At 47.5% G+C, this 22099-nt stretch overlaps 2 protein-coding genes across 2 annotated transcripts in view; one reads left to right on the top strand and one right to left on the bottom strand.

The window, feature by feature from the left end:
- The window catches only part of LOC137422310 (disks large-associated protein 2-like), a 152482-nt gene that overhangs the window by 71315 nt on the left and 59068 nt on the right, over positions 1 to 22099 (bottom strand). The window contains exons 2-3 of the mRNA XM_068109062.2: positions 1600 to 1662; positions 1396 to 1513 (exon numbers count right to left, since the gene is read on the bottom strand). The gene's annotated coding sequence lies outside the window, so the exon portion shown is untranslated. The remainder of the gene's footprint in view (positions 1 to 1395; positions 1514 to 1599; positions 1663 to 22099) is intronic.
- Positions 893 to 1204, top strand: LOC144890904 (histone H4-like). Its single transcript, XM_078772801.1, has one exon. The coding sequence runs from the start codon at positions 893 to 895 to the stop codon at positions 1202 to 1204; it is 312 nt and encodes a 103-aa protein (XP_078628927.1).

The following is a 22099-nucleotide window of genomic DNA, read 5'->3' as shown; positions in this document are numbered from 1 at the left end:
ACTTATACTACCACTTCCACTTCTACTACTTCCACTTCTACTACCACTTCCACTTCTACTACTTCCACTTCTACTACTTCTACTACTACTTCCACGTGATGGGATCGATGGACTGCACAGCCGGATGACAACGGACGAAGGAAATTTGAAGTCCATGGCGGAAACTCACGACGAGAGGCGACCACGTCCCACACGTTTTACCAAGGCGATTCGTCCTGCAATACGCAGCAAGTTACAAAAACACGGCCGGTGATGCTCAACGCTTGCACTCAGGTATATTCCTTGAGCTACTCCTGTTCCTTCAGAACAACTACCACAAACTTCAAATGAAGTTCCATCTCCTGACCTGTTACTCCTGCATCGTTACTTGCATTGTTCTTTACCACTTGGAGACAAATAAATTATGGGTTCACCTTTGTAGAACTTTGGATAAACTCTACATTAATCACTGGACAAGATGTGAGCTAACTGCGGTGTCATCAGTTCTTACATCACACTGATGTGGTTAAGATTTGTTTTTTTTAGCAATGCAAGGTGCACAGTAAACCAAACCACCAACAGAAAGCACTGCACTCAGTGTGTCTATTTGCCATAACACTGATGTACACAAGCTTAACCTATTGTGGTTTTGCTTTCTTACAATGTGTTGAATACTCAAAAACAATATATCTGTAGAATTCTAACTTTACTGTACAACATTACTACTTCCACTTCCACTACTTCCACTTCTACTACTTCTACTACTTCCACTTCTACTACTTCTACTACTTCTACTTATACTACTTCCACTTCTAGTGGACAAGTCAAGACAAGTCAAGACAAGACAAGTCATAGACAAGTCAAGAACGCTCGTCGTTTGGGTCAATCTGTTTTGGAATCAAACGGTGTCGTCATGTCTGGACGTGGTAAAGGTGGAAAAGGTCTCGGAAAAGGAGGTGCTAAACGTCATCGCAAGGTACTGCGTGATAACATCCAGGGAATCACAAAGCCTGCTATTCGTCGCCTTGCTCGCCGTGGTGGAGTAAAGCGCATCTCAGGTCTCATCTACGAGGAAACCCGTGGAGTTCTCAAGGTGTTCCTGGAAAATGTGCTCCGCGATGCTGTTACCTACACGGAGCACGCAAAGCGAAAGACCGTTACTGCCATGGATGTGGTGTTCGCTTTGAAGCGCCAGGGCCGTACGCTCTACGGTTTCGGTGGTTAAACATTTTGTGAGTGTTCATCATCAGCAACTACAACACTACTACTACTACTACTAACCACTGTCACAATTATCCCCACCAACTTGCGGGGTTGCCCACGGAAGGCTTTTGGCCCAAATCTACCTGCTGGCCAGGCCTGACGTTCAACCGGAAGACCGTTTGGAAATTGTTCATGGTGTCAGCGGTAACTCACCTACTCTTCGCTAAAGACACTGTGGGGTCTTTAACGTCCGCCAACTATTGCTAGCAGATGGGACAACCAGCTTAAGATCCATCCGGGGGTCGGTATACTTTGTGATGCAACGCCCAACCTGCGAAACACCGAACACATAGTTCGTGGTTGGATCGGGAATCAAAACCGAGACTGTAGACCGCTCAAACGTAAATTGTGCTTCACCTTGATCCGCACCATCCTGCTGGATCTTCCCGCTGTTTTATTCTCTCCTCAAATTTGCAAAAGCTGGTAGAAGACAGACGTGCAGAAGTCATGTTAGTGATTTTTTTACAAATATTTTTAACACGTACCTTCCTTTTTAGAATCAAATCAACATTTTACAAGGTAGACTTTTATCAAGTGATCTTGAAGGCTTTCTAAATGAGCATGTTCAAACGCTGCATTGGATGATCCTGGTTGGTATTATACTTAGCCTCTCCCATTCCAGAAGGGACAAGAGGAGCTATTGTAATTGATGTGTGCATGTATGTGTCTGTGCGTGTGTGTGTATATATATATATATATATATATATATATATATATATATATATATATATATATATTGTTGCGGATATGAGGACTGTATATATTTTTTTGATTGTGTGCTTTATTATTACTAGGGCATTGCCCGTACGTGGGTGCCCGTTCCTTGCCAAAAAAAAAAAAAACGCTACCCGTACGCTCTACCCCGCCCGTACGCCCGTAAACAAAAAAAACAACGCTCTTCGCTTCCGCCCTTCACTCTGACTGAATTGGGAGAAATAATGCGCATAAGAAATCGAATTACGTACCGTAATGGCGGTCAGCTCGTAACGCGCTCAGCTCCGCTCGTCTCACATCGGCCACGCCTACGCAACAAAGCGTTCTGTGATTGGCTGCCGGAAGTTCGCAAATCGTCGCAGTTACGATGAATCGTTTTAATTTAATCGCAGTTTGAATTCGTTTTAAAACATAGTTTAACGGCAACATAGTTTTCCAACGTGAAATAAATGAATACGCTGTCAAATGTGCCGTCCGAGGTAGAGTCTGATCGCCACGTTCGGCACACGTGATAGCTCGCTGCTCTCTGATTGGTTGAAGCGTTTTTTGGACATAGCTCGGTAAGTACTTGTCCGATTAATTTCAAACCTTGAAAAGGCACATCCTCGGGTCCCCAGCAATATACCTGGCAAGTTAAAAGTATATCAGACCCGTGGTTGTCGAGAAACAGCGGTCACAGACAAACGTACAAACGTACAGAGATTACTGGAATTATAGATAGATTATTATTCTTGTTATTCTGCGCCTTCTGCCTCCGGAGCTGTGTAAAGGTCAAAGGGCATCCCATAATTAGTCCATAAAGCATCCACACCACAGCCAATCATAGAATACCCCTGTTCAATAGTTATACCTTATTCTGTGTTTTAGGGTAAGGCTGTGTCTCCCATTAATAGAAGTACTCCATTGCACCAAGTGAAAGAGATAGATTCCCTTCATTCCCATTCCCAAAACCTCCATTCCCCCTTTTCGTCGTTTGGCAATTACCTCCCCTCCAATAACCGCCATTGACCACGAGGCAGGGTCGGAGAAGAAAGGCGTGTCTCCACCTCGTCATAGAGGGGAGGAGTGAGCCAGCCCCACTCGACCAACCATGAGCCAGGGGTTTGGCTAGAGAGGGCGGAGGAAGAGCGATCGGGGAGGTTCGCAAAGGTTGAGGGGCGGGGCCTATATAACCCACAGCGCGACGCTCCCCAAGCAGTCGAGCTTTGAAGAAGAAAGAGAGGCGCTGAGAGGAGGGAATGAGCAGGCGTGACCGCAGCTAAAATCCGCAGCGCGACGCTCCCAAAAGAGAAGCTGAGACAAGCTTTGAGAGATGAGCTTTGACCGGCAGACAAAAGGGAGCCCAAGCCGTTGAGAAGAGAGAGGGTCCAAGAAGCAGAGCTGAGTTGTGTGGTTTTGGTCGTCAGTGGTTGCGTTGTGGTGGTCAGTGGTTGCGTTGGTTGCGTTGAGTTGTCGGTGGTGAGGAGTGATTGGACCAAGAGAACATAGAGAACATCCAAGGAGAGGACATCCCAGAAAGCACAAAGCCTGTTGTAATCCTGGAAAAGCAGCGGCGGCCACAGCAGCAACAACACCCAACAGCCGCTTGGGGCCTGGACGGCGGTTTTGAGCAGGGCCACGAAGGAACGGCGGCTGCTAAACGCGCCGATCGTGCTGCACAATACAGCTCCAAGCCATCCTCTCCTTCCAGCCAATTCCTATCATCATTCCCCGTGTGAGTCGTCTTTGTTTGTTCTGTCCTGGGTAGGTAATTAAGTCTGTATAAGCTAGTATTTTCCCTGTGTCTCTAAAAGCTTCTATATATTATTTTCTTATCTTTCCTTCTCCTTGGTTATTTTGAGCCTGTAAATAGTAAATAAATTTAGTAGTATTTTCAACCCTTTTCTCGTCTTCTTATTCCTTTTCTTCACATCCGTCGTCTTTGTCTTTTCCCTGATTGAATAGCTGTGGCGCGATACGGCCAACGTCTGGGTGAATCGGGTGCGTCGGGGAACAACTGTTCGGTCGCGGAGCCTTCGCTCGGCAAACAACATCCTTAACCGCGATCCGTAACAATATATATATATATATATATATATATATATATATATATATATATATATATATATATATATATATATATATATATATATATATATATATATATACACACACACACACACACAGACACACACACACACACACACATATATATATATATATATATATATATATATATATATATATATATTGTTGCGAATATGGAATTTGACCTCCATATCCGCTTGTAAATATTCCCCTATCTTCTCCGATACTCCCCAACTCTCCCCTTACCCCATTCCCTAGTCCCATTGTCTGTAAACAACACCCATTAGAGCCGATCTTCCCCTTCATTCCCCCATTAAATGTCGTGCCCAGGTCCCCCGCACCACACGTAGACAATTATAGGACATCTTGCTAGTTATTCTTAATCTATGTCAGTTAAGGACTTGTTTCCATTAATTATGACTCTTCGTTGCACCAGAATGTGATGATATGGCACCAGTAGGAGTTTAGGACCTTCCCATACCTCCCCGCATCTCTTCCCATCATCTCAAGCTCCAACAACAACCACAACAACAGCGGCTTTGCGTCCTCACTCCGGCTCGGTTGGCCGCCATTGAACATGTGCTCGACGGGGTTACCCAGAAGGGGGCTCCCTGTCGGCCCCTCGTCAAGGGCGGAGCCGGTAACCCCCGCACCCAATGAGAAGCCATGGGCCGATGCCATATGGGGCGGAGCTAGCGAGCGAGGGCGTGACTCCCCGCCGGATATACGCAGCCGCTTGCCGGACGTGACGAGAGATGCGCCCCGAGCTTGGAAGGACAAGACGCCACCCTCCCGAGCGCTGAGCGACCTCCCCGGCATCTCCACCAAAGTCGCGACCCACGAGCGCTGAGCGACCTCCCCGCATCTGCTGGACACCACCGTACGTGATTCTGTCCCTGAGCCAGGTGCACCTGAGCCATCGACTGCCGCTTTCCTCGCCATCAAATCCCGTGTGAGTCAGCGTTGTCCCGTTTATCTGTGGTCTGTCTAGGGTTAATATAAGGTTGTGTCTAAGTGCCCACCTTCCTATGTTTCCCTCTGGTCCCTGTAATCTAACCTTTTCCGCCTTAATATAACCTCCTCCGGAGGTCTTGAGAACTGAACCCCTGGTGTCGTATTGTGTGATTGTAACCCAGCCGGGTGTCTTCTCTTTCCTATTGAGCCAGCGTAGCGCGATTAGTTAACATTCGGGCACAATCGGGTAACTTGTACGGATACGGCGGCCATCCCGCTCGGCCCACCATACCATCAAAGTCGTATCTGTAACAATTGGTGTCAGGAGTGGGATTGGACCCGGAGCGCGTTTACGCGCTCGAAATTATAACAGCGAAATTTGATTGTGTTTTACAAAAAAAAATAAAAATAATAAAAACCCGAATTTTGAAAGTCGCGCTATGGCGGATCAAGACGGCTGGGGTCCGGTAGGGGAGAGTGAGGTAGGGTCGATCCAGGACCAAAATGAGGGACGTGAGGAGAGCGAAACAGCGAGGGTAGCAGGCGCGCAAAATGGCGCCTCGCTGGTCACCGCGCCGGCGACCGTGACAGCGCCCCTGGTGGATCCGAACCTTTTCCTCCTGCAAATGGGGGCCCTTATGGACAGGCTAGAAGCCAAAATGGGACAAATGGGGAACCGGATGGATGCTCAGGGTGAGCGATTGGAGGGCCAAATGGGGGTAATAAGGGACGAAGCGAGGGCTCGGAGTGAGCAATTGGGGGTAATGAGGGACGAAGCGAGGGGTACCAGTGAGGGGTTAGACAATAATTTTGAGGAGTTAGACAAGAAATTTGGGAAGATAGACAATAATTTTGAGGAGTTAGACAAGAAATTTGGGAAGTTAGACAATAATTTTGAGGGGTTAGACAACGGGATAAAAGAGGTGAGAAATGGGTTAATGGGGGTAGAAAACAGAATGGCCGCTCAAGAGAATCAAATGGAAGGGATGCAAAAAGGGTTAGAGGGGTTAGAAAACAGTATGGAAGGCAAATTGAGGGACATGAGGGACCAAGCGGAAAGGGAAGTTAAACAAATGGAGCAGCAGATAGAGGGGGTCAGAATGGGGGTAGAAACCAAACTGGATGCTCACAGGGAGGAAATGGAGCAGATGAGGGTGGCATCTGGGCAGGAGATGCAAGTGATGGGAGAGGAGATCAGAAGAGGAGTGAGTGAGGAGGTCGGAGGAGTGCGCGAGGAGGTGAGGCACTGTGAGGAGCACATGGAAAAGGAGGTGAGAAAGGCGACTGTAAAGTTACAAGGGGGCATAGAGGACCTGACGCAAGAGGTGGAGCAGCTGACGGTGGGACAGACGGAGTTAGTGGAGCAGGTTCAAAGGAACACTGCGGTATTAGGAGGTTTAAAAGCGACACAAAACGACATAAAAAACGACTTGATAGCGACGAAGAGGGAATGTCAGATGGTACGTGAGGGACTGACAACGAGGTTGGACGAGGTGATAGAGGTAATGGAGACGACGGACCGGCAGGTGAGGACGCACATGGAAACGGTCAAGGTAGCCTTGGAGGACGAGCTTGAGGAGACGTACCGGGGAATAAAAGAGGTGAGGCACAAATTAGAAGAAGTGGAAGAAGGGGTGAGCGAAATTAAGAAGCGACGGAGAGGGGATAACAAAGAGATAAAAGAGGAGATAAAAGAATTGGTCCAAAGTCTGTGTTCGGATCGTGATGATGTGCTCATTAACCGGATGAGGGATTCGCAGGTGATGGAGGAGAAGCGAAGAGAAAGAGGACCCGGTGTAAGTGGTGACCAATATGGTCGTGCGTATGATGCGCCAGGGGATTTAAGGAGCTTGGGGGTCGAGATAGACCCGGGTGTTCGTGAGAGGCCGTGGGTGAAGTGTGCGACAGGTCTGGTGTGCGAAAGAGGAGGTGTGCGAGAAAGTCAGACTCTGGGGTGTGTGAGGAAAAAGTGCGTGCCAAGGAGTGAGGGTGCTGGCGAGAGTGAGTCGGTCGTTGCGTGTGTGCGAGGGAGCACATGGAAGCGTGGTGTGGTGAGTGTTACAGAGGGTGTGACGGGAGAGTGTGCGCGAGAAAGGTGTGTGACGGACAGGTGCATGAGGAAAGAGTGCGCTGTCAGAAGTAAGGAAGAGTGTCCACCTGTGGTGAGTGTTACAGAGGGTGTAACGGGAGAGTGTGCGCGAGAAAGGTGTGTGACGGACAGGTGCACGAGGAAAGAGTGCGCTGTCAAGAGTAAGGGTGAGTGCGCTGTCAGGAATGGAGGTGGAAGTAGTGAGAGTGACATGGAGCGTGAGTTAGTTGTGACAGGTGAGCGAGGATGTACACCTGGGATGGAAGGATGCACACCTGGAATGGTAGAGCGTGAGTGGGAATGCACGCTGGAGTTGGTGGTGAGGCACGTGGTTGGGTGTGCGAATGAGAGCACACCTGTGATTGTCACAGAGGAGGTGACCGAGGAGGGGGCGCGAAGAGGTGTATTGGTGAGGTGTGCGAGCGACGAATGTGTGCCAAAGTGTTCGGTGGTCAGGTGTGTGACCAAGGCTGTGAGTGGAATGAGTGTACCTGGGTGTGTAAGGAAAGGTACGAGGAGCATGGAAACGGCTGGATGTGTGAGCAAGGAACGGGCTGCGGGGTGTAAGCATGCAGGTGAAGCATCGACGTTACACGGGTTAGAGGTTAGAGCGACTTTTAGCCGAAGCAGGCCCTCGGTGCGTGCCGGGCCTCGCTTTGAACGGCCGCGTCCAGGCTCCACTAGGCGGAGCTGGCAGCCCGATAGCAAGGGTCGTCATGGCGACCACTTTTTGGTGAGACGTGCCGGCAGGTCGAGAGCGGGGCATTGGATGGCTCCGTGCCGAGGTGGTGCGTGGGATCTCGGCCCGGGTAAACCTCCTTCCCTGCACCGAATGCGGGACGCATCCAGCCGCTGGCACAAAACAACCAGCACCCATTGCTTGGCTTTACGAAGCCGGGCTTTGGACAGGGATTGGCGCACCGAGAGGTATTAGTGAGTCGACTGGGTGATGAGGTTAGTGTTTTGGACCCAAAATTAGAGAAAAGCAAAATTTGATGATTGGCAAGGGATTGGCAGTAGTGATTGGCAGATGATGGGCAGTGATTGGCAAATTTTTGATTTGTTGAAATTTGATGTGCAAAATTGGTAGTGAGAGGCCCCCGATGTGGTGGGATGGCATCCCTGCCACCCTTCCCATGGTGGGGCAAAGGAGCAATAGCTTATGGGGGTGTATGGCAGTGAAAACTAGCCCGGGTGGGTTAGGATATGGTGTGTAGGGATCTAGAAGAGATTGACATTAGGTAACGTTAAGTTTAGTTAGTGACTGATACCTGTAGTGGGGACGCAGGTAGATTAGTATGGATGATAATGACGAGGGAGCGCAATAGTTTAAAGGGACGACTGGGAAGCGCAAGTTTCAGAAGGGAGTAGTTAGCTGAGATGATGCTGTGTGTGTGAGAATTGAACAGGTGTGATTGCACAGGTGTGCAACTGGACAGGTGTGTGGAGCAGTGTATGAGTAGTGAGTGTTGTGGATCAGCGCGAATGCGCTTGGGGAGAGAAGGGTGCCGGTGGCACCAGGTGTGAGAGCACAGGTGTGCAAGTACAGGTGTGTGGAGAAAGTTGGAGTGAGTGGTACGGAGTGGTGTGCATGGTGCGAAGGTGTGGATGGGGGAAGAGTGGACCCCTTTCACGAGTACCCGGGGCGGGTAGTGTAAGTGTTAGGTAGAGGGTGCAGGTAAATTGTGGTTGGATATTGGCATTTGTGGTGCGGTTGCAGAATGGTGTTGTGGATGGGTGCATTAGTGTTGTGGAAATGGCTGGGCGTGTAGCCTGTTAGTGTGTGTAGTTGGTTGGGCACTCCACCACTGTGAGGATGTCGGCCAGGTGAGGCCGCAGGTGGGCTCTGGGAGCCGGTAGTTGTGAGTGGGTGCCTGAGGGTCCCGGGTGTGGATCGGGCAGCCCAGTGCCAGAGAGGGCACCGAGTGGGGAGAGAGCCAAAGGGCCTTCCCCAGGTAGTTAGGTTAGGGTAAGGAGCAGGTAAGCTCGGAGGCAACTGCAGTGGTGGAGGTGTGCAGGTGGGTAGACCCACTGGGAGAGGTACACGTCGCAGCCCAGAAATTGTACGAGGGCACCGGGAGATGAATCGGGGGAGTGAGACCCCAAATTGAAGAGCACCACAGTTTGGCCAATGGGAATTGGTTTTTTAGAACCCATAGTGTAAGAGGGCCAATGGTTTGGCCGGAGAAAGCCCCCGGGTAGTGTAAAGTTGTTAAAGTCATTTAGGAGATAGTTAGGATTGATGAACCTGTCGCACCATACGCAGCCACTTGCCTGTGGTGATGATGATGACTCCACACCTGTGTTTTCTTTGTTTGTTGCAGGAAATGAGATTGCTGTGAGGATTTGTGAGACGCATCACGACGTGGATGAGACATTGGGGTGATTCCATCTCTCCCTCCCTAGGAGGGACTGATGATGAATTAGTGATGGCAAATTTTGATGTTCAGTTGGAGATGGCAAATTTTGATGAGAGTTGAAAATGGCAAATTTGATTGGTTAGGAGGGAGAGAAGACGAATTTGGTATATGGGAGGAACGGGGAAGACAGTAGGGATGTTTGTGGATTTGTAAAGTAGATGTTTATGGGTAGTGTTGTGTTTTGTTGATACAGTAAGGGGTAAGGGAGGGGCCATGTAGGTTACCTGGTGGGGGGGGGCGTACGGTAGGAACGTACCTGTCTCACCTGGTTCCCATGTGCCCCCAGTGTGCATCACCTTGCATTGCGTGCACTTTTGCGCCCTTACCACCTTGCTCACTTGTCTTGTTTTTGTCTCCCACCTCCGAGGATCTGGCTTTGGGGTAGAGAGAGAGGAGAGAGAGGTGCTGGCGACGCAGTTGTGGGCCTGCACTTTCGCTGTTCGCTGCCTGGATCGGTACACCATATGGACCGCAATGTTTGTGGCCACCCACAATGGACCGCAGTTCGTTTGCGGCCAAGCACCACCCGGGGATGGACCTATGGGTCAACGTGGCACCTATGCCATACAGGTGAACCACTTTTAGTTAACCACCAAGTGCACCACAAGAAGAGCAAGAGACACCTGCAGGGTTAGGGGTTGTTGAAGTTATTTTTATTCCAATGAACAATGGTGACTGCACCGATTGGTGGTGGGGTGGTGCTGTTGATGCTCGGGAAAGGGTGCTCTGCACGTTATTAAAGGCCGTCGGCCACAGAGCACTCGTGGGTTGGTGTATCGATGTTGGCAAGCGCGCTCTCTCTATGCATAACATCTGCATGTGTTCCTCCAAAGACAGGTCCTGGATCGTAGTGTAGATATCAGCGTAGTCTTGTAAATAATGCTCCCTACCGGCTGTATGTTTAGTTTGAGGATTCTTTCCGGATTCGGTTATCCTGTGGGTGTGTTTCTGTGAGGAGAAGGGTGCAACGTCGCAGGGGGACATATTTACTCATTTGTGAATATCTGTAAAACTGTCGCACTCAGGGTAGAGTTAATAGTCGAGGGAACTACATTGCGTGCCACACTAAAGTAGGTAAAAATTTATCGGGTCGGGACGCCCCGAGGGTAGAGAAGGGTGCAATGTTGCGAATATGGAATTTGACCTCCATATCCGCTTGTAAATATTCCCCTATCTTCTCCGATACTCCCCAACTCTCCCCTTACCCCATTCCCTAGTCCCATTGTCTGTAAACAACACCCATTAGAGCCGATCTTCCCCTTCATTCCCCCATTAAATGTCGTGCCCAGGTCCCCCGCACCACACGTAGACAATTATAGGACATCTTGCTAGTTATTCTTAATCTATGTCAGTTAAGGACTTGTTTCCATTAATTATGACTCTTCGTTGCACCAGAATGTGATGATATGGCACCAGTAGGAGTTTAGGACCTTCCCATACCTCCCCGCATCTCTTCCCATCATCTCAAGCTCCAACAACAACCACAACAACAGCGGCTTTGCGTCCTCACTCCGGCTCGGTTGGCCGCCATTGAACATGTGCTCGACGGGGTTACCCAGAAGGGGGCTCCCTGTCGGCCCCTCGTCAAGGGCGGAGCCGGTAACCCCCGCACCCAATGAGAAGCCATGGGCCGATGCCATATGGGGCGGAGCTAGCGAGCGAGGGCGTGACTCCCCGCCGGATATACGCAGCCGCTTGCCGGACGTGACGAGAGATGCGCCCCGAGCTTGGAAGGACAAGACGCCACCCTCCCGAGCGCTGAGCGACCTCCCCGGCATCTCCACCAAAGTCGCGACCCACGAGCGCTGAGCGACCTCCCCGCATCTGCTGGACACCACCGTACGTGATTCTGTCCCTGAGCCAGGTGCACCTGAGCCATCGACTGCCGCTTTCCTCGCCATCAAATCCCGTGTGAGTCAGCGTTGTCCCGTTTATCTGTGGTCTGTCTAGGGTTAATATAAGGTTGTGTCTAAGTGCCCACCTTCCTATGTTTCCCTCTGGTCCCTGTAATCTAACCTTTTCCGCCTTAATATAACCTCCTCCGGAGGTCTTGAGAACTGAACCCCTGGTGTCGTATTGTGTGATTGTAACCCAGCCGGGTGTCTTCTCTTTCCTATTGAGCCAGCGTAGCGCGATTAGTTAACATTCGGGCACAATCGGGTAACTTGTACGGATACGGCGGCCATCCCGCTCGGCCCACCATACCATCAAAGTCGTATCTGTAACAATATATATATATATATATATATATATATATATATATACACATATATATATACATATACATATATATATATATATATGTATATATATATTGTTGCAGATTCGGAGTTGGCTCTCCCCTTATGAAGGGGGGGTTAATCCCCTTGTATTTTAAGCTGGCCGTCCCCCAATCCTGGAAATTATGACGCTCCTCCTGGTCGGTCTTGGGTAGGGTGATTGGTCAATTTGGTGTCCCAAATACCTAATTACCAACCCCGACCGCGAGCAGGGAAATAACTTCCGCTCGAACCATGGATAAGATGGAATATTGCCGAGCGGTTAGCAATCCGCGATCCGAGCCGTTAACAAATGACTAAACCCGATCCTGAGCGGTTTCCAAGTCGTGCCACAGGTACTCAATTGAGAAAAGACGGGGGCGATCGAATGAGAGGAAACCAGAGTAAGGGAAGAACAAAGAGTGGGTTTATTAATTATGTACAAAACCAAAAGAAGAGGAAACGGAAGGAATATACAAGAAGAAGAAGAGCAAAAGGACACAGGGCAATCTTATCCATACAGTCTTACTTACAACCCCAGACAAACAGACTCACACGGGATTGTAGTGGTAGGGGAGGAAGGTCCAGGCAGATGGATCCAGGCAGGTAGGCTCCGTCCAGGCTCCGGGTCCGCGGGCGAAGAACGGCAGGCAGCTTCGCGTGTCATTGGCACGTGATCGGACCTTACATATGAGAGGGGCTGGAATGCCGCGTACATATAGCGTGCCAAACGCTCTCTCTCTCCCGATCAATCAAGGTCCGTATCAAACGGCAGTTCGTGTCAAACGATGGTTCCCTGCGCAGTTCGTTGAAACAAGCACGCCTCCGCGCTGTCCTGTGGATAATGTTACAATCAGACGTCTCCGCGCATTTCCTTCAATAGAAACGGTCCCCTGCGCAGTTTGTGATATTCGAGTTCTCCCGCGCAGTCCTTTCAATAGCAATGGTCCCCTGCGCAGTTCTTTAACAATGGAGCTCCCTCGCGCAGTCCTTGATAGGGCTTGGCGCGTGCGCTTATATAGTGCGCTTATAGATCAATCCGTGCCACGCCCGCCAGCGAGCTCACCTCTGCCCTGGTTGGTTAGCGAGGGCTCACCAGCTCCGCCCTTGACGGCTCGTTGACAGCGCCATGCCTCGTTCTTAGCGCTCCGCCCCCTTCTTCTCCAAGCTTGACCGCGTGCGTAATGGCGTTTGGAGCAAGGCAGCGAACGCTGCTGGGCGAGCAGAGGCGCGTAACCCAATTTGGAGAGAGAGACTGGCAAAATGGATGGAATGGGGCCTATCTTATTTAATTAATGCAACGCAGATTCAACTATTGGGAATACAGCCTTATCTGAAACACATACTAAGGAAATAACTGACAGTCCTATGGTGTCCTACGTGTTGCATATGGCCTAACTATGGGTGCGACCTTTGACCTTTTAAATGATGGAATATTTACAAGAAGTGATTATTTATTTACAAAGTGAGGGGCTCTCAAAACCACAATATATATATATATATATATATACGTGTATATATATATATATATATATATATATATATATATATATATATATATATATATATATATATATATATATATATATATATGTCTGTGTGTATCTATATATATCTGTGCAGTGTCTGTGTTGTGTTGTGTTGTCTTGTGTTGTCTTGTCTTGTCACTGAACTACTTTCTCAAACTTTTGTGAAATCGTACCAAACTTCTGGTATGCACATATCTCTCCCGTCGGTATGTCCTGAGGGTATTTTTTTGAAAAAATTGACAATTTGTTTCTTTTTTTTTTGGAATTTTTTTCGGGAATTTTTTTTTTTTCAACTTCAATTGTTTATAAAATGTGATATCACGTATATTACAAATACATTTGTGCAAAATAATTGTTTGAATTATGGTTGGTTTAAACCATGACAAAATGGCAACTCGGGTACAGTCATTTATCTATATATCTACACATCTGGGCAGTGTCTGTTGTCACTTAACGACTCCCTCAAACTTTTGTTTCCGTGGTTGTGAAGTGTTTTTAATAACTTTATGGTGGTTTTGAATCACGTGGTGGTGAGGTGTTTTGAATTACGTGGTGGTGAGGTGTTTTGAATTACGTGGTGGTGAGGTATTTATAATTACGTGGTGGTGAGATGTTTTTAAATGACGTGGTGGTGAGGTGTTTTTAAATCACATGGTGGTGAGGTGTTTTTAAATCACATGGTGGTGAGGTGTTTTGAATTACGTGGTGGTGAGGTGTTTTGAATTAGTTGGTGATGAGGTGTTTGGAATTACGTGGTGGTGTGTTTTGAATTACTTGGTGGTGAGGTGTTTTTAAATGACATAGTGGTGAGGTGTTTTTAAATTTCGTGGCTGTGAGGTGTTTTTAATTTTGTGGCTGTGAGGTGTTTTTATTACGTGTGTTAGGGCTGTGAGGTGTTTTTAATTTCGTGGTGGTGAGGTGTTTTTATTACGTGTTTTATGGCTGTGAGGTGTTTTCAATTTCGTGGTGGTGAGGTGTTTTTAATTTCGTGGTGGTGAGGTGTTTTTATTACGTGTTTTATGGCTGTGAGGTGTTTTAAATTACTTGGTGGTGAGGTGTTTTGAATTACTTGGTGGTGAGGTGTAATCGTCCCAAACTTCCATAATCGTCCCAAACTTCCAGTGTGCACCTGCCCCTCCTCGATGTTACAGTCATTATCAGTCACAGCAACTCAGGTACAGTCATTATCCTCAGCTAAAATAAGCCCGTTCATCAGTGTAGTGTGTATATATATATACATGTGTGTGTGTCTGTGTGTATATATACAGACTTGGCATTTAATATGGAATTTTTTTGTTGTTAGGGTGAACTTACATTTCAAGATGACTTAGAACCAAAAGTTCATTGGAATTATGTTGAAATTATTCGAGATTTTGTTAATGTGACCTTTAAAAGAAACAAAAACCACATTTGACATTTCGAAGCAAATAAATTGATCCTTGAAAGTGATGTAAACTGATATCGAACTCAATTCATGGACAGTACTGTGTTAAACGTCTGTACGTTTTCCAGAAGTATCTCTTTATTTTGCACATTAGCCAAAAAAAATTTCAACAAAAACAAAAGCTAAATTATGACTGGGATTACGGACAGTAAAATTACAGTTCAGTACTTCGTGTAACCCCCACGGGCATTCAGGAGAGCACGTACACGTCGAGGCATGCTGTTCACGAGATTTGCCAAGGTTTGGATAGGAATCGCTTGCCATGCAGTTACAATAGCCTGCTGCAATTCATGCACAGAGGTAGGCTGCTGGACCAAGTTGTCGATTTGACGCGTTAATTCTGCCCACAAGTTCTCTATCGGATTCATATCCGGGGACATGGCAGGCCACTCCATATGCTCTACACCACGGTCAGCAAGAAAGTGTTGGACCATGCGAGCACGATGAGGTGGTGCATTGTCATCTTGGAAGACAAAGTTTCCTCGAAAGGCTGCACGAGCAAATGGAAGCAATGTTTCTTCCAGAATGACCCTGTACTTGAACTGGTTCAGGTTTCCATTCAGAACCAGGTCAGTTTTGCCCCCTGCATGAAAAGCAGCCCAAACAGTCACCCCACCACCTCCAGCTTGGACTCTTGGCACTATACAATCTTTGTTGTAGGCTTCATGCACTTGTCTGCGCACTCGGACGCGGCCATCTTGACGATAGACCAGAAATCTAGACTTGTCACTGAAGATCACGTGATTCCAGTGTCCTGGCTGCCATTGACGGTGCTCTCTGGCCCACTGCAATCGGCGCTGGCGGTGTTGTCTGGTCAGGCGTGGCTTTCTCAGGGGACGCCTGGCACGATAGCCTGCTTGAACCAGTCGTTGGTTGACTAGCCTTCTGGAAACAGGCACATTTGTCAGTTGCTGCCACTCAGCCCTAAGCCGATTAGCTGACTTGGTACGGCCATTGCGGACTAACCGGTGCAGCTGGCGATCATCCCTCCTTGTGGTTCTGTGGGGACGTCCTGACCTCGGTATTGGAGTAGGGACACCCCTCTGAGCATTTTGTTTCAGGATCTTTGACACCTGACATTGAGTGATGCCATACTGCCGAACAATAGCACGCTGTTTCATGCCGTAATTTTGTAAAGCCACCACTCAATGACAAACAGCATTGTCGAGTTGACGGACCATTTCCAGAGGAAGCGGCAATAACTTTTGGAGACGTGCAGCAGTTGTTTTCCACCAATACAGAACGCAGCAACCCTTGTATACCCGACTGTGAAGCCAATCATCAAATGCACCTGTCCGTACATTTTGCCACGCCACCTGTGATATAATCCTGTTGTTGACTTCTTGCTGCGACAGACAGTCAGTGACATGGTTCTTTTAACAAATAAATCACAAAAGCGTAAAAGAAACTCACCAGATTGATATACTGAGTTAAGAAAGTAAACCCAAATCAAGAAAAAAAAAAAATTCCATATTAAATGCCAAGTCTGCATATATATATATATATATAATAATAATAATAATAATAATTCATTTATTTTGTATAGCGCTTTTCCAGAAGCCCAAAGGCGCTTTGACAGAGTGGAAAACATAATGCATAACAATACATGAAAACAACAATTGCAAAAAGACAAGAATCAATAGGGAAATATTTAAAGCAAAAGGAGGGAGAAGGAGAAGAGATAGTCAGGGGTTAAATGCTGTGGGTTGAATGTTGAATGCAGCGTTGAACAGGTGGGTCTTTAGTGATGTTTTGAATGTGGTGAGTGAGGAGGAGTCTCTGATGGTGTGAGGTAGTGAGTTCCAGAGGGTGGGAGCAGCGATGGAGAAGGCCCTGTCCCCCCAGGATCTGAATTTGGTCCGGATGGAGGGGGTCAGGAGGTTGGTACCAGCAGAGCGGAGGTTGCGGGTGGGAGTGTGTCTGGAGAGGAGGTCAGCCAGGTAGGATGGGGCCAGGTTATGGAGGGCTTTGTATGTCAAGAGGAGGATTTTGTACTGGATTCTCTGGGGGATGGGGAGCCAGTGAAGCTTGTAAAGGACGGGGGTGATGTGGTCACGGGTCCGGGAATGAGTGAGTAGACGGGCAGCGGAGTTCTGAATGTATTGGAGTTTATTGGTGATTTTTGAGGGTGAACCATAGAGGAGGCTATTGCAGTAGTCCAGACGGGAGGTGATGAAGGCGTGGATGAGGGTTTCTGCAGCCGTGGAGGAGAGGGATGAGCGGAGACGGGCAATGTTTTTCAGGTGAAAGAAGGCTGACTTTGTGATCTGTTTAGTGTATTTGTCGAAGGAAAGGGTTTGGTCAAAGATGACGCCAAGATTCCGGATGTGAGGGGAGGTGGATACTGGGATACCGTCGATGTTGAGGGCAAAGTTATGGGTGGATTTTGTGAGCGTTTTTGGGCCAATGATGATTATTTCAGATTTATCACAGTTAAGCTTGAGGAAGTTGATTTGAAGCCAGGATTTTATTTCAGTGATGCAGTTTGTCAGGATAGAGTGGGTGTCGGTGGAGACGGACTTGGTGGAGATGAAAAGCTGGATGTCATCGGCGAAGCAGTGGAATTGGAGACCATGACGGCGGATTAAGTGACCGAGCGGGGACAGGTAAAGGATGAAGAGGAGGGGGCCAAGAACTGAACCTTGGGGGACACCTTGGGGGAGGGGAGCAGTGGGGGATTTGCAGTTATTGATGGAGATGAACTGGCATCTGTCAGAGAGGTATGATTTAATCCAAGAGAGGGCAGTGCCGGTGACGTTAAAGGTGGATTCAAGTCGGGTGAGGAGGATAGTGTGATCGATGGTGTCAAAGGCAGCGCTGAGGTCGAGGAGGACGAGAATGTTGAGGTTGCCAGCGTCAGAGGAGAGGAGAAGGTCGTTGGTGATTTTGAGGAGAGCAGTTTCAGTACTGTGGTTGGAGCGGAATCCGGATTGGAATGTTTCATACAGGTTATTGGCAGAGAGATGATGTTTGAGTTGAGTGGCTACAGCGCGTTCCAAAACTTTTGACAGAAAGGGTAGGTTGGAGATGGGTCTGAAGTTGTTTAGGGTGTCAGGGTTTAGACCAGGTTTTTTTAGAATGGGGGTAACAGCAGCAATTTTGAGGGAAGGTGGGACGATGCCTGTAGACAGGGAGGAGTTTATTGTTGCAATGATAAGTGGAGAGAGAGCAGGGAGGGAGGCTTTGACAAAGCTGGAGGGGATGGGGTCAAGAGTGCAGGTGGCAGTTTTCATTCCTATGAGGAGTTCAGAGAGGTCAGTAGGAGAGATTGGGGAGAACCGAGACAGGGGATGGCAGGACAAGGGGGGGCAGGTGGTTGGAGGGGGAGCGGGTGCGGCGGTGGTCAAGCTGTTGTAGATGTTGTCAATTTTGCGTTGGAAGAAAGAGAGGAAGGAGATGCAGTTGTCTACTGTGAATGACTGGGTGGTGGTGTTCAGGGGGCGGAGGAGTTTGTTTATTGTCGAGAAGAGTGCTTTTGGGTTTCCGGAGCCAGAGTGGATAATTTGAGAGTAGTAGGCAGAGCGGGCGCGGGAGAGGGCATCTTTGTAGTGTTGTATGTGGTCCTTGTAGGCTTGGGAGTGAACTGTGAGACCCGTTTTATTGCGGAGTCTTTCAAGTTGGCGAGCACGAGTTTTCATCAGGTGGAGTTCAGGGGTAAACCAGGGAGCAGAATGGGTGAAAGAAACTGTTTTGGTTTTTACAGGCGCAAGCTGGTCAAGGCAGGAGGAGAGAGTGTGGTTGTAGTAGTCAGTGAGGTCGGAAGGGGTGTGGAGGTCAATGAAGGGAGAAGTGGACATTTTTTCAGAGAGGGTGGATGAGAATGAGGTAGGTGAAAGAGCGTTTAGCTTACGGAAGTTGATTGTGCGATAATGCCTTGGTGTTGGGGCGGGGATGTTGATGGTCAGAGTGATGGCTAAGTGGTCAGAGAGGGTGAGGTCGGAGCCATAGAGATGGTGCAAATTTAATCCAGTGGAGCAGACAAGGTCCAAAATGTGACCACGGATATGGGTAGGAAAGTCGACATGTTGAGTGAGGTTAAAGCAGGTGAGTAAATCAGTGAAGTCAGTGGTTATTGTGGAGTCAGTGGAGTCCATGTGGATATTGAAATCACCAAGGAGGAGGATTGAGGGGGAGAGGGAACATAGCTGGGTCAGAAAGTAGGAGAAGTCAGACAGGAATGATGGGTGTGGTTTGGGAGGGCGGTAGACGACAGCCATGACTGACTGCGTGTGACCAGAGAGTTTTAAAGCCAGGTGTTCAAATGATGGAGCAGATGAGATGGAGATGAGGTTGGTCTTGATGTCTTGACGGTGGATAACGGCAATTCCACCACCTCGGCCCTCCGAGCGTGGTTTATTGACGTAGGAATATCCATTGGGTGTGGTGAGGTTGAGTGTGTAGTAGTCCAGAGGTTGTTGCCAGGTTTCGGTGAGACAGAGAAAGTCCAGTTTGTTATCCAGGATGTATTCGTTCAGGATGAGGCATTTATTGTTGAGGGACCGGGTGTTGAACAGGGTGAGCTTGATGTTGTTTTGAACAGCAGGGATGAATTCAGGTGATTTAGCCAGGGTTCGTAGGCAGGAGGTGCGATCGTGTGGGTTGCTGTGACCAGGTGCGCTGGGACGAAGAGTGAGAGTGCGCTGAGCCGACCAGAGGACGGGGATGGAGTGACCTGATTGCAAATAAACAAACTTGCGACCGGAGCCACGGTGAATGTACCTGGGTCGTCGGAGGAGTCCATTTGATTTGATGGCAGAGATGCATGATGGGGTGGAGCGGGTATTGAGCAGAAGAAGCCTTGCGGCGGAGTACTTCAGAGCCATGCCAGGCAGGAGCGAAGGGACGAGTACGAGGCCAAGGTCGAGGAGGCAAAGCGGCAAACGCAGCGGCAAACGCAGCGGCAAACGCAGCGGCAAACGACTGCAGCCGCTAATCAAGACCACAGCGGCAAACAAGTCCACAAGGCCACCAAGACCACAAGGCCACCGGCAAACAAGGCCACGGCCACAAACAACGGGAGCGGGCCTTTCGATTCCGTATTCCGTACCATCAAAAGCAGATTCCGTTATCCAGCCGGAGAACACGCGGCACGTGCGGGTGTGAAAAGGCAGGACAGGTGTGAGATGTCAGGTCAGAAAAGTAGAAGCAGACCCTGTACATCCATCCAGTCGGAGAAGCGGCGAATATGCAACGCCAGCGTACTCTCGCAACCGAACCCGGAAGCCGAACCGAACCCGGAAGAAAGTAAACCCGTCAAGAAAAAAAAAAAGAATCCATATTAAATGCCAAGTCTGTATGTATGTATATATATATATATATATATATATATATATATATATATATCTATATATATATATATATATATATATATATATATATATATATCTATCTATATCTATGTCAAGTAGTAGATTTGTTATTGCCTAAAGTTCAGTTATAGACGTTAGGCGTAATGTGTTATGATTTAAATGTTGTCTAGAAATGCTATTTTCATAAAGTAAATAAAGGGTTTTTGCTTCGTTTTAGTTTTGGATGAGGAAAGGCTTAAAATGAGGTCATGCTGAACAAACTGTATACGTGTGCTTTTTTCGAGGCTGGTCGTAAAACCACGCCCACATGCGCTTGTTTTAGCGTAATGCTAGTAGAATGACATGATCGTTAACCATATATATTTTGTTTTAATCTCAGCAACGCATGACTCTGTATAAACATGCTTTGGATTACTCATGTACACAAACCCATAAAATATATGGGTTTGTTTGGCTAAGCATACACTCTCCTCATTGTGAGTTACATTTCTGTTTTCTCGGAGCCCAGAGAAACATTTGGTCCAAATGATAAGGACGGGCTGACTCCCCCGAATGATAACGGTGGGAGGAACCTCTCCCAGTGTTGTTTGTTCCCTCGGAGATTTCCTGATAAAACGTGTCCCTATATAAATGGACTGGGAATCAATGTGTTTTCAGGAAGGCTTGACGTGGCATGAGACTGGCTCTTGCTATAGATGTCTTGGCCTCCTCCGGATCTGTATAAGTTGGTTTTTAATAAAGCTGCGCCATTCCAGGCTATTGTGGACTTCTTTTGCAAACGAAGAGCTGATTCTTCACATCTATATATATATATATATATATATATATATATATATATATATATATATCTATATCTATATATATATATATATATATATATATATATATATATATATATATATATATATATATATATATATATATATATATATATATATATATATATATATTAAAAAAAAAAAATATATATATATATATATATATACATACATACATACATATATATATATATATATATATATATATATATATATATATATATATATATATATATATATATATATATATATATATACATACATACAGACTTGCATTTAATATGGATTCTTTTTTTTTTTCTTGACGGGTTTACTTTCTGAACTCAGTATATCAATCTGGTGAGTTTCTTTTACCCTTCGGTGATGTCTTTGTTGAAAGAACCATGTCACTGATTGTCTTTCGCAGCAAGAAGTCAATAACTGGATTATATCACAGGTGGCATGACAAAATGTAAGGACAGGTACATTTGACGATTGGCTTCACAATTGGGTATATAAGGGTTGTTGCGTTCTGTATTAGTGGAAAACAACTGCTGCACGTCTACAAAAGTTATTGCCGCTTCCTCTGGAGATGGTCCGTCAACTCGACAATGCTGTTTGTCATGGAGTGGTGGCTTTACGGAATTCTGGCATGAAACAGCGTGCTATTGCTCGGCAGTATGGCATCACTTAAGGTCAGGTGTCAAAGATCCTGAAACGAAATGCTCAGAGGGGTGTCCCTACTCCAATACCGAGGCCAGGACGTCCCCACAGAACCACAAGGAGAGATGATCGCCAGCTGCACCGGTTAGTCTGCAATGGCCATACCAAGTCAGCTAATCGGCTTCGGGCTGAGTGGCAGCAACTGACAAATGTGCCTGTATCCAGCAGGCTAGTCAACCAACGACTGGTTCAAGCAGGCTATCGTGCCAGGCGTCCCCTGAGAAAGCCACGCCTGACCAGACAACACCGCCAGCGTCGATTGCAGTGGGCCAGAGAGCACCGTCAATGGCAGCCAGGACACTGGAATCACGTGACCTTCAGTGACGAGTCTAGATTTCTGGTCTATCGTCAAGATGGCCGCAACCGAGTGCGCAGACAAGTGCATGAAGCCTACAACGAAGAATGTATTGTGCCAAGAGTCCAAGCTGGAGGTGGTGCGGTGACCGTTTGGGCTGCTTTTCATGCAGGGGGCAAAACTGACCTGGTTGTTCTGAATGGAAACCTGAACCAGTTCAAGTACAAGGCCATTCTGGAAGAAACATTGCTTCCATTT

The sequence above is a fragment of the Myxine glutinosa genome, chromosome 2, assembly GCF_964187855.1.
Source record: "Myxine glutinosa chromosome 2, kmMyxGlut1.1, whole genome shotgun sequence".
NCBI classification, from domain to species: Eukaryota; Metazoa; Chordata; class Myxini; order Myxiniformes; family Myxinidae; genus Myxine; species Myxine glutinosa.
The sequence above is the reverse complement of the archived record's forward strand: the minus strand, read 5'-3'. Positions and strand labels throughout refer to the sequence as shown.

Bases quoted from the DNA above. Each gene is read 5' to 3' on its own strand.
- LOC144890904 (XM_078772801.1), top strand. From the start codon at position 893: ATGTCTGGACGTGGTAAAGGTGGAAAAGGTCTCGGAAAAGGAGGTGCT.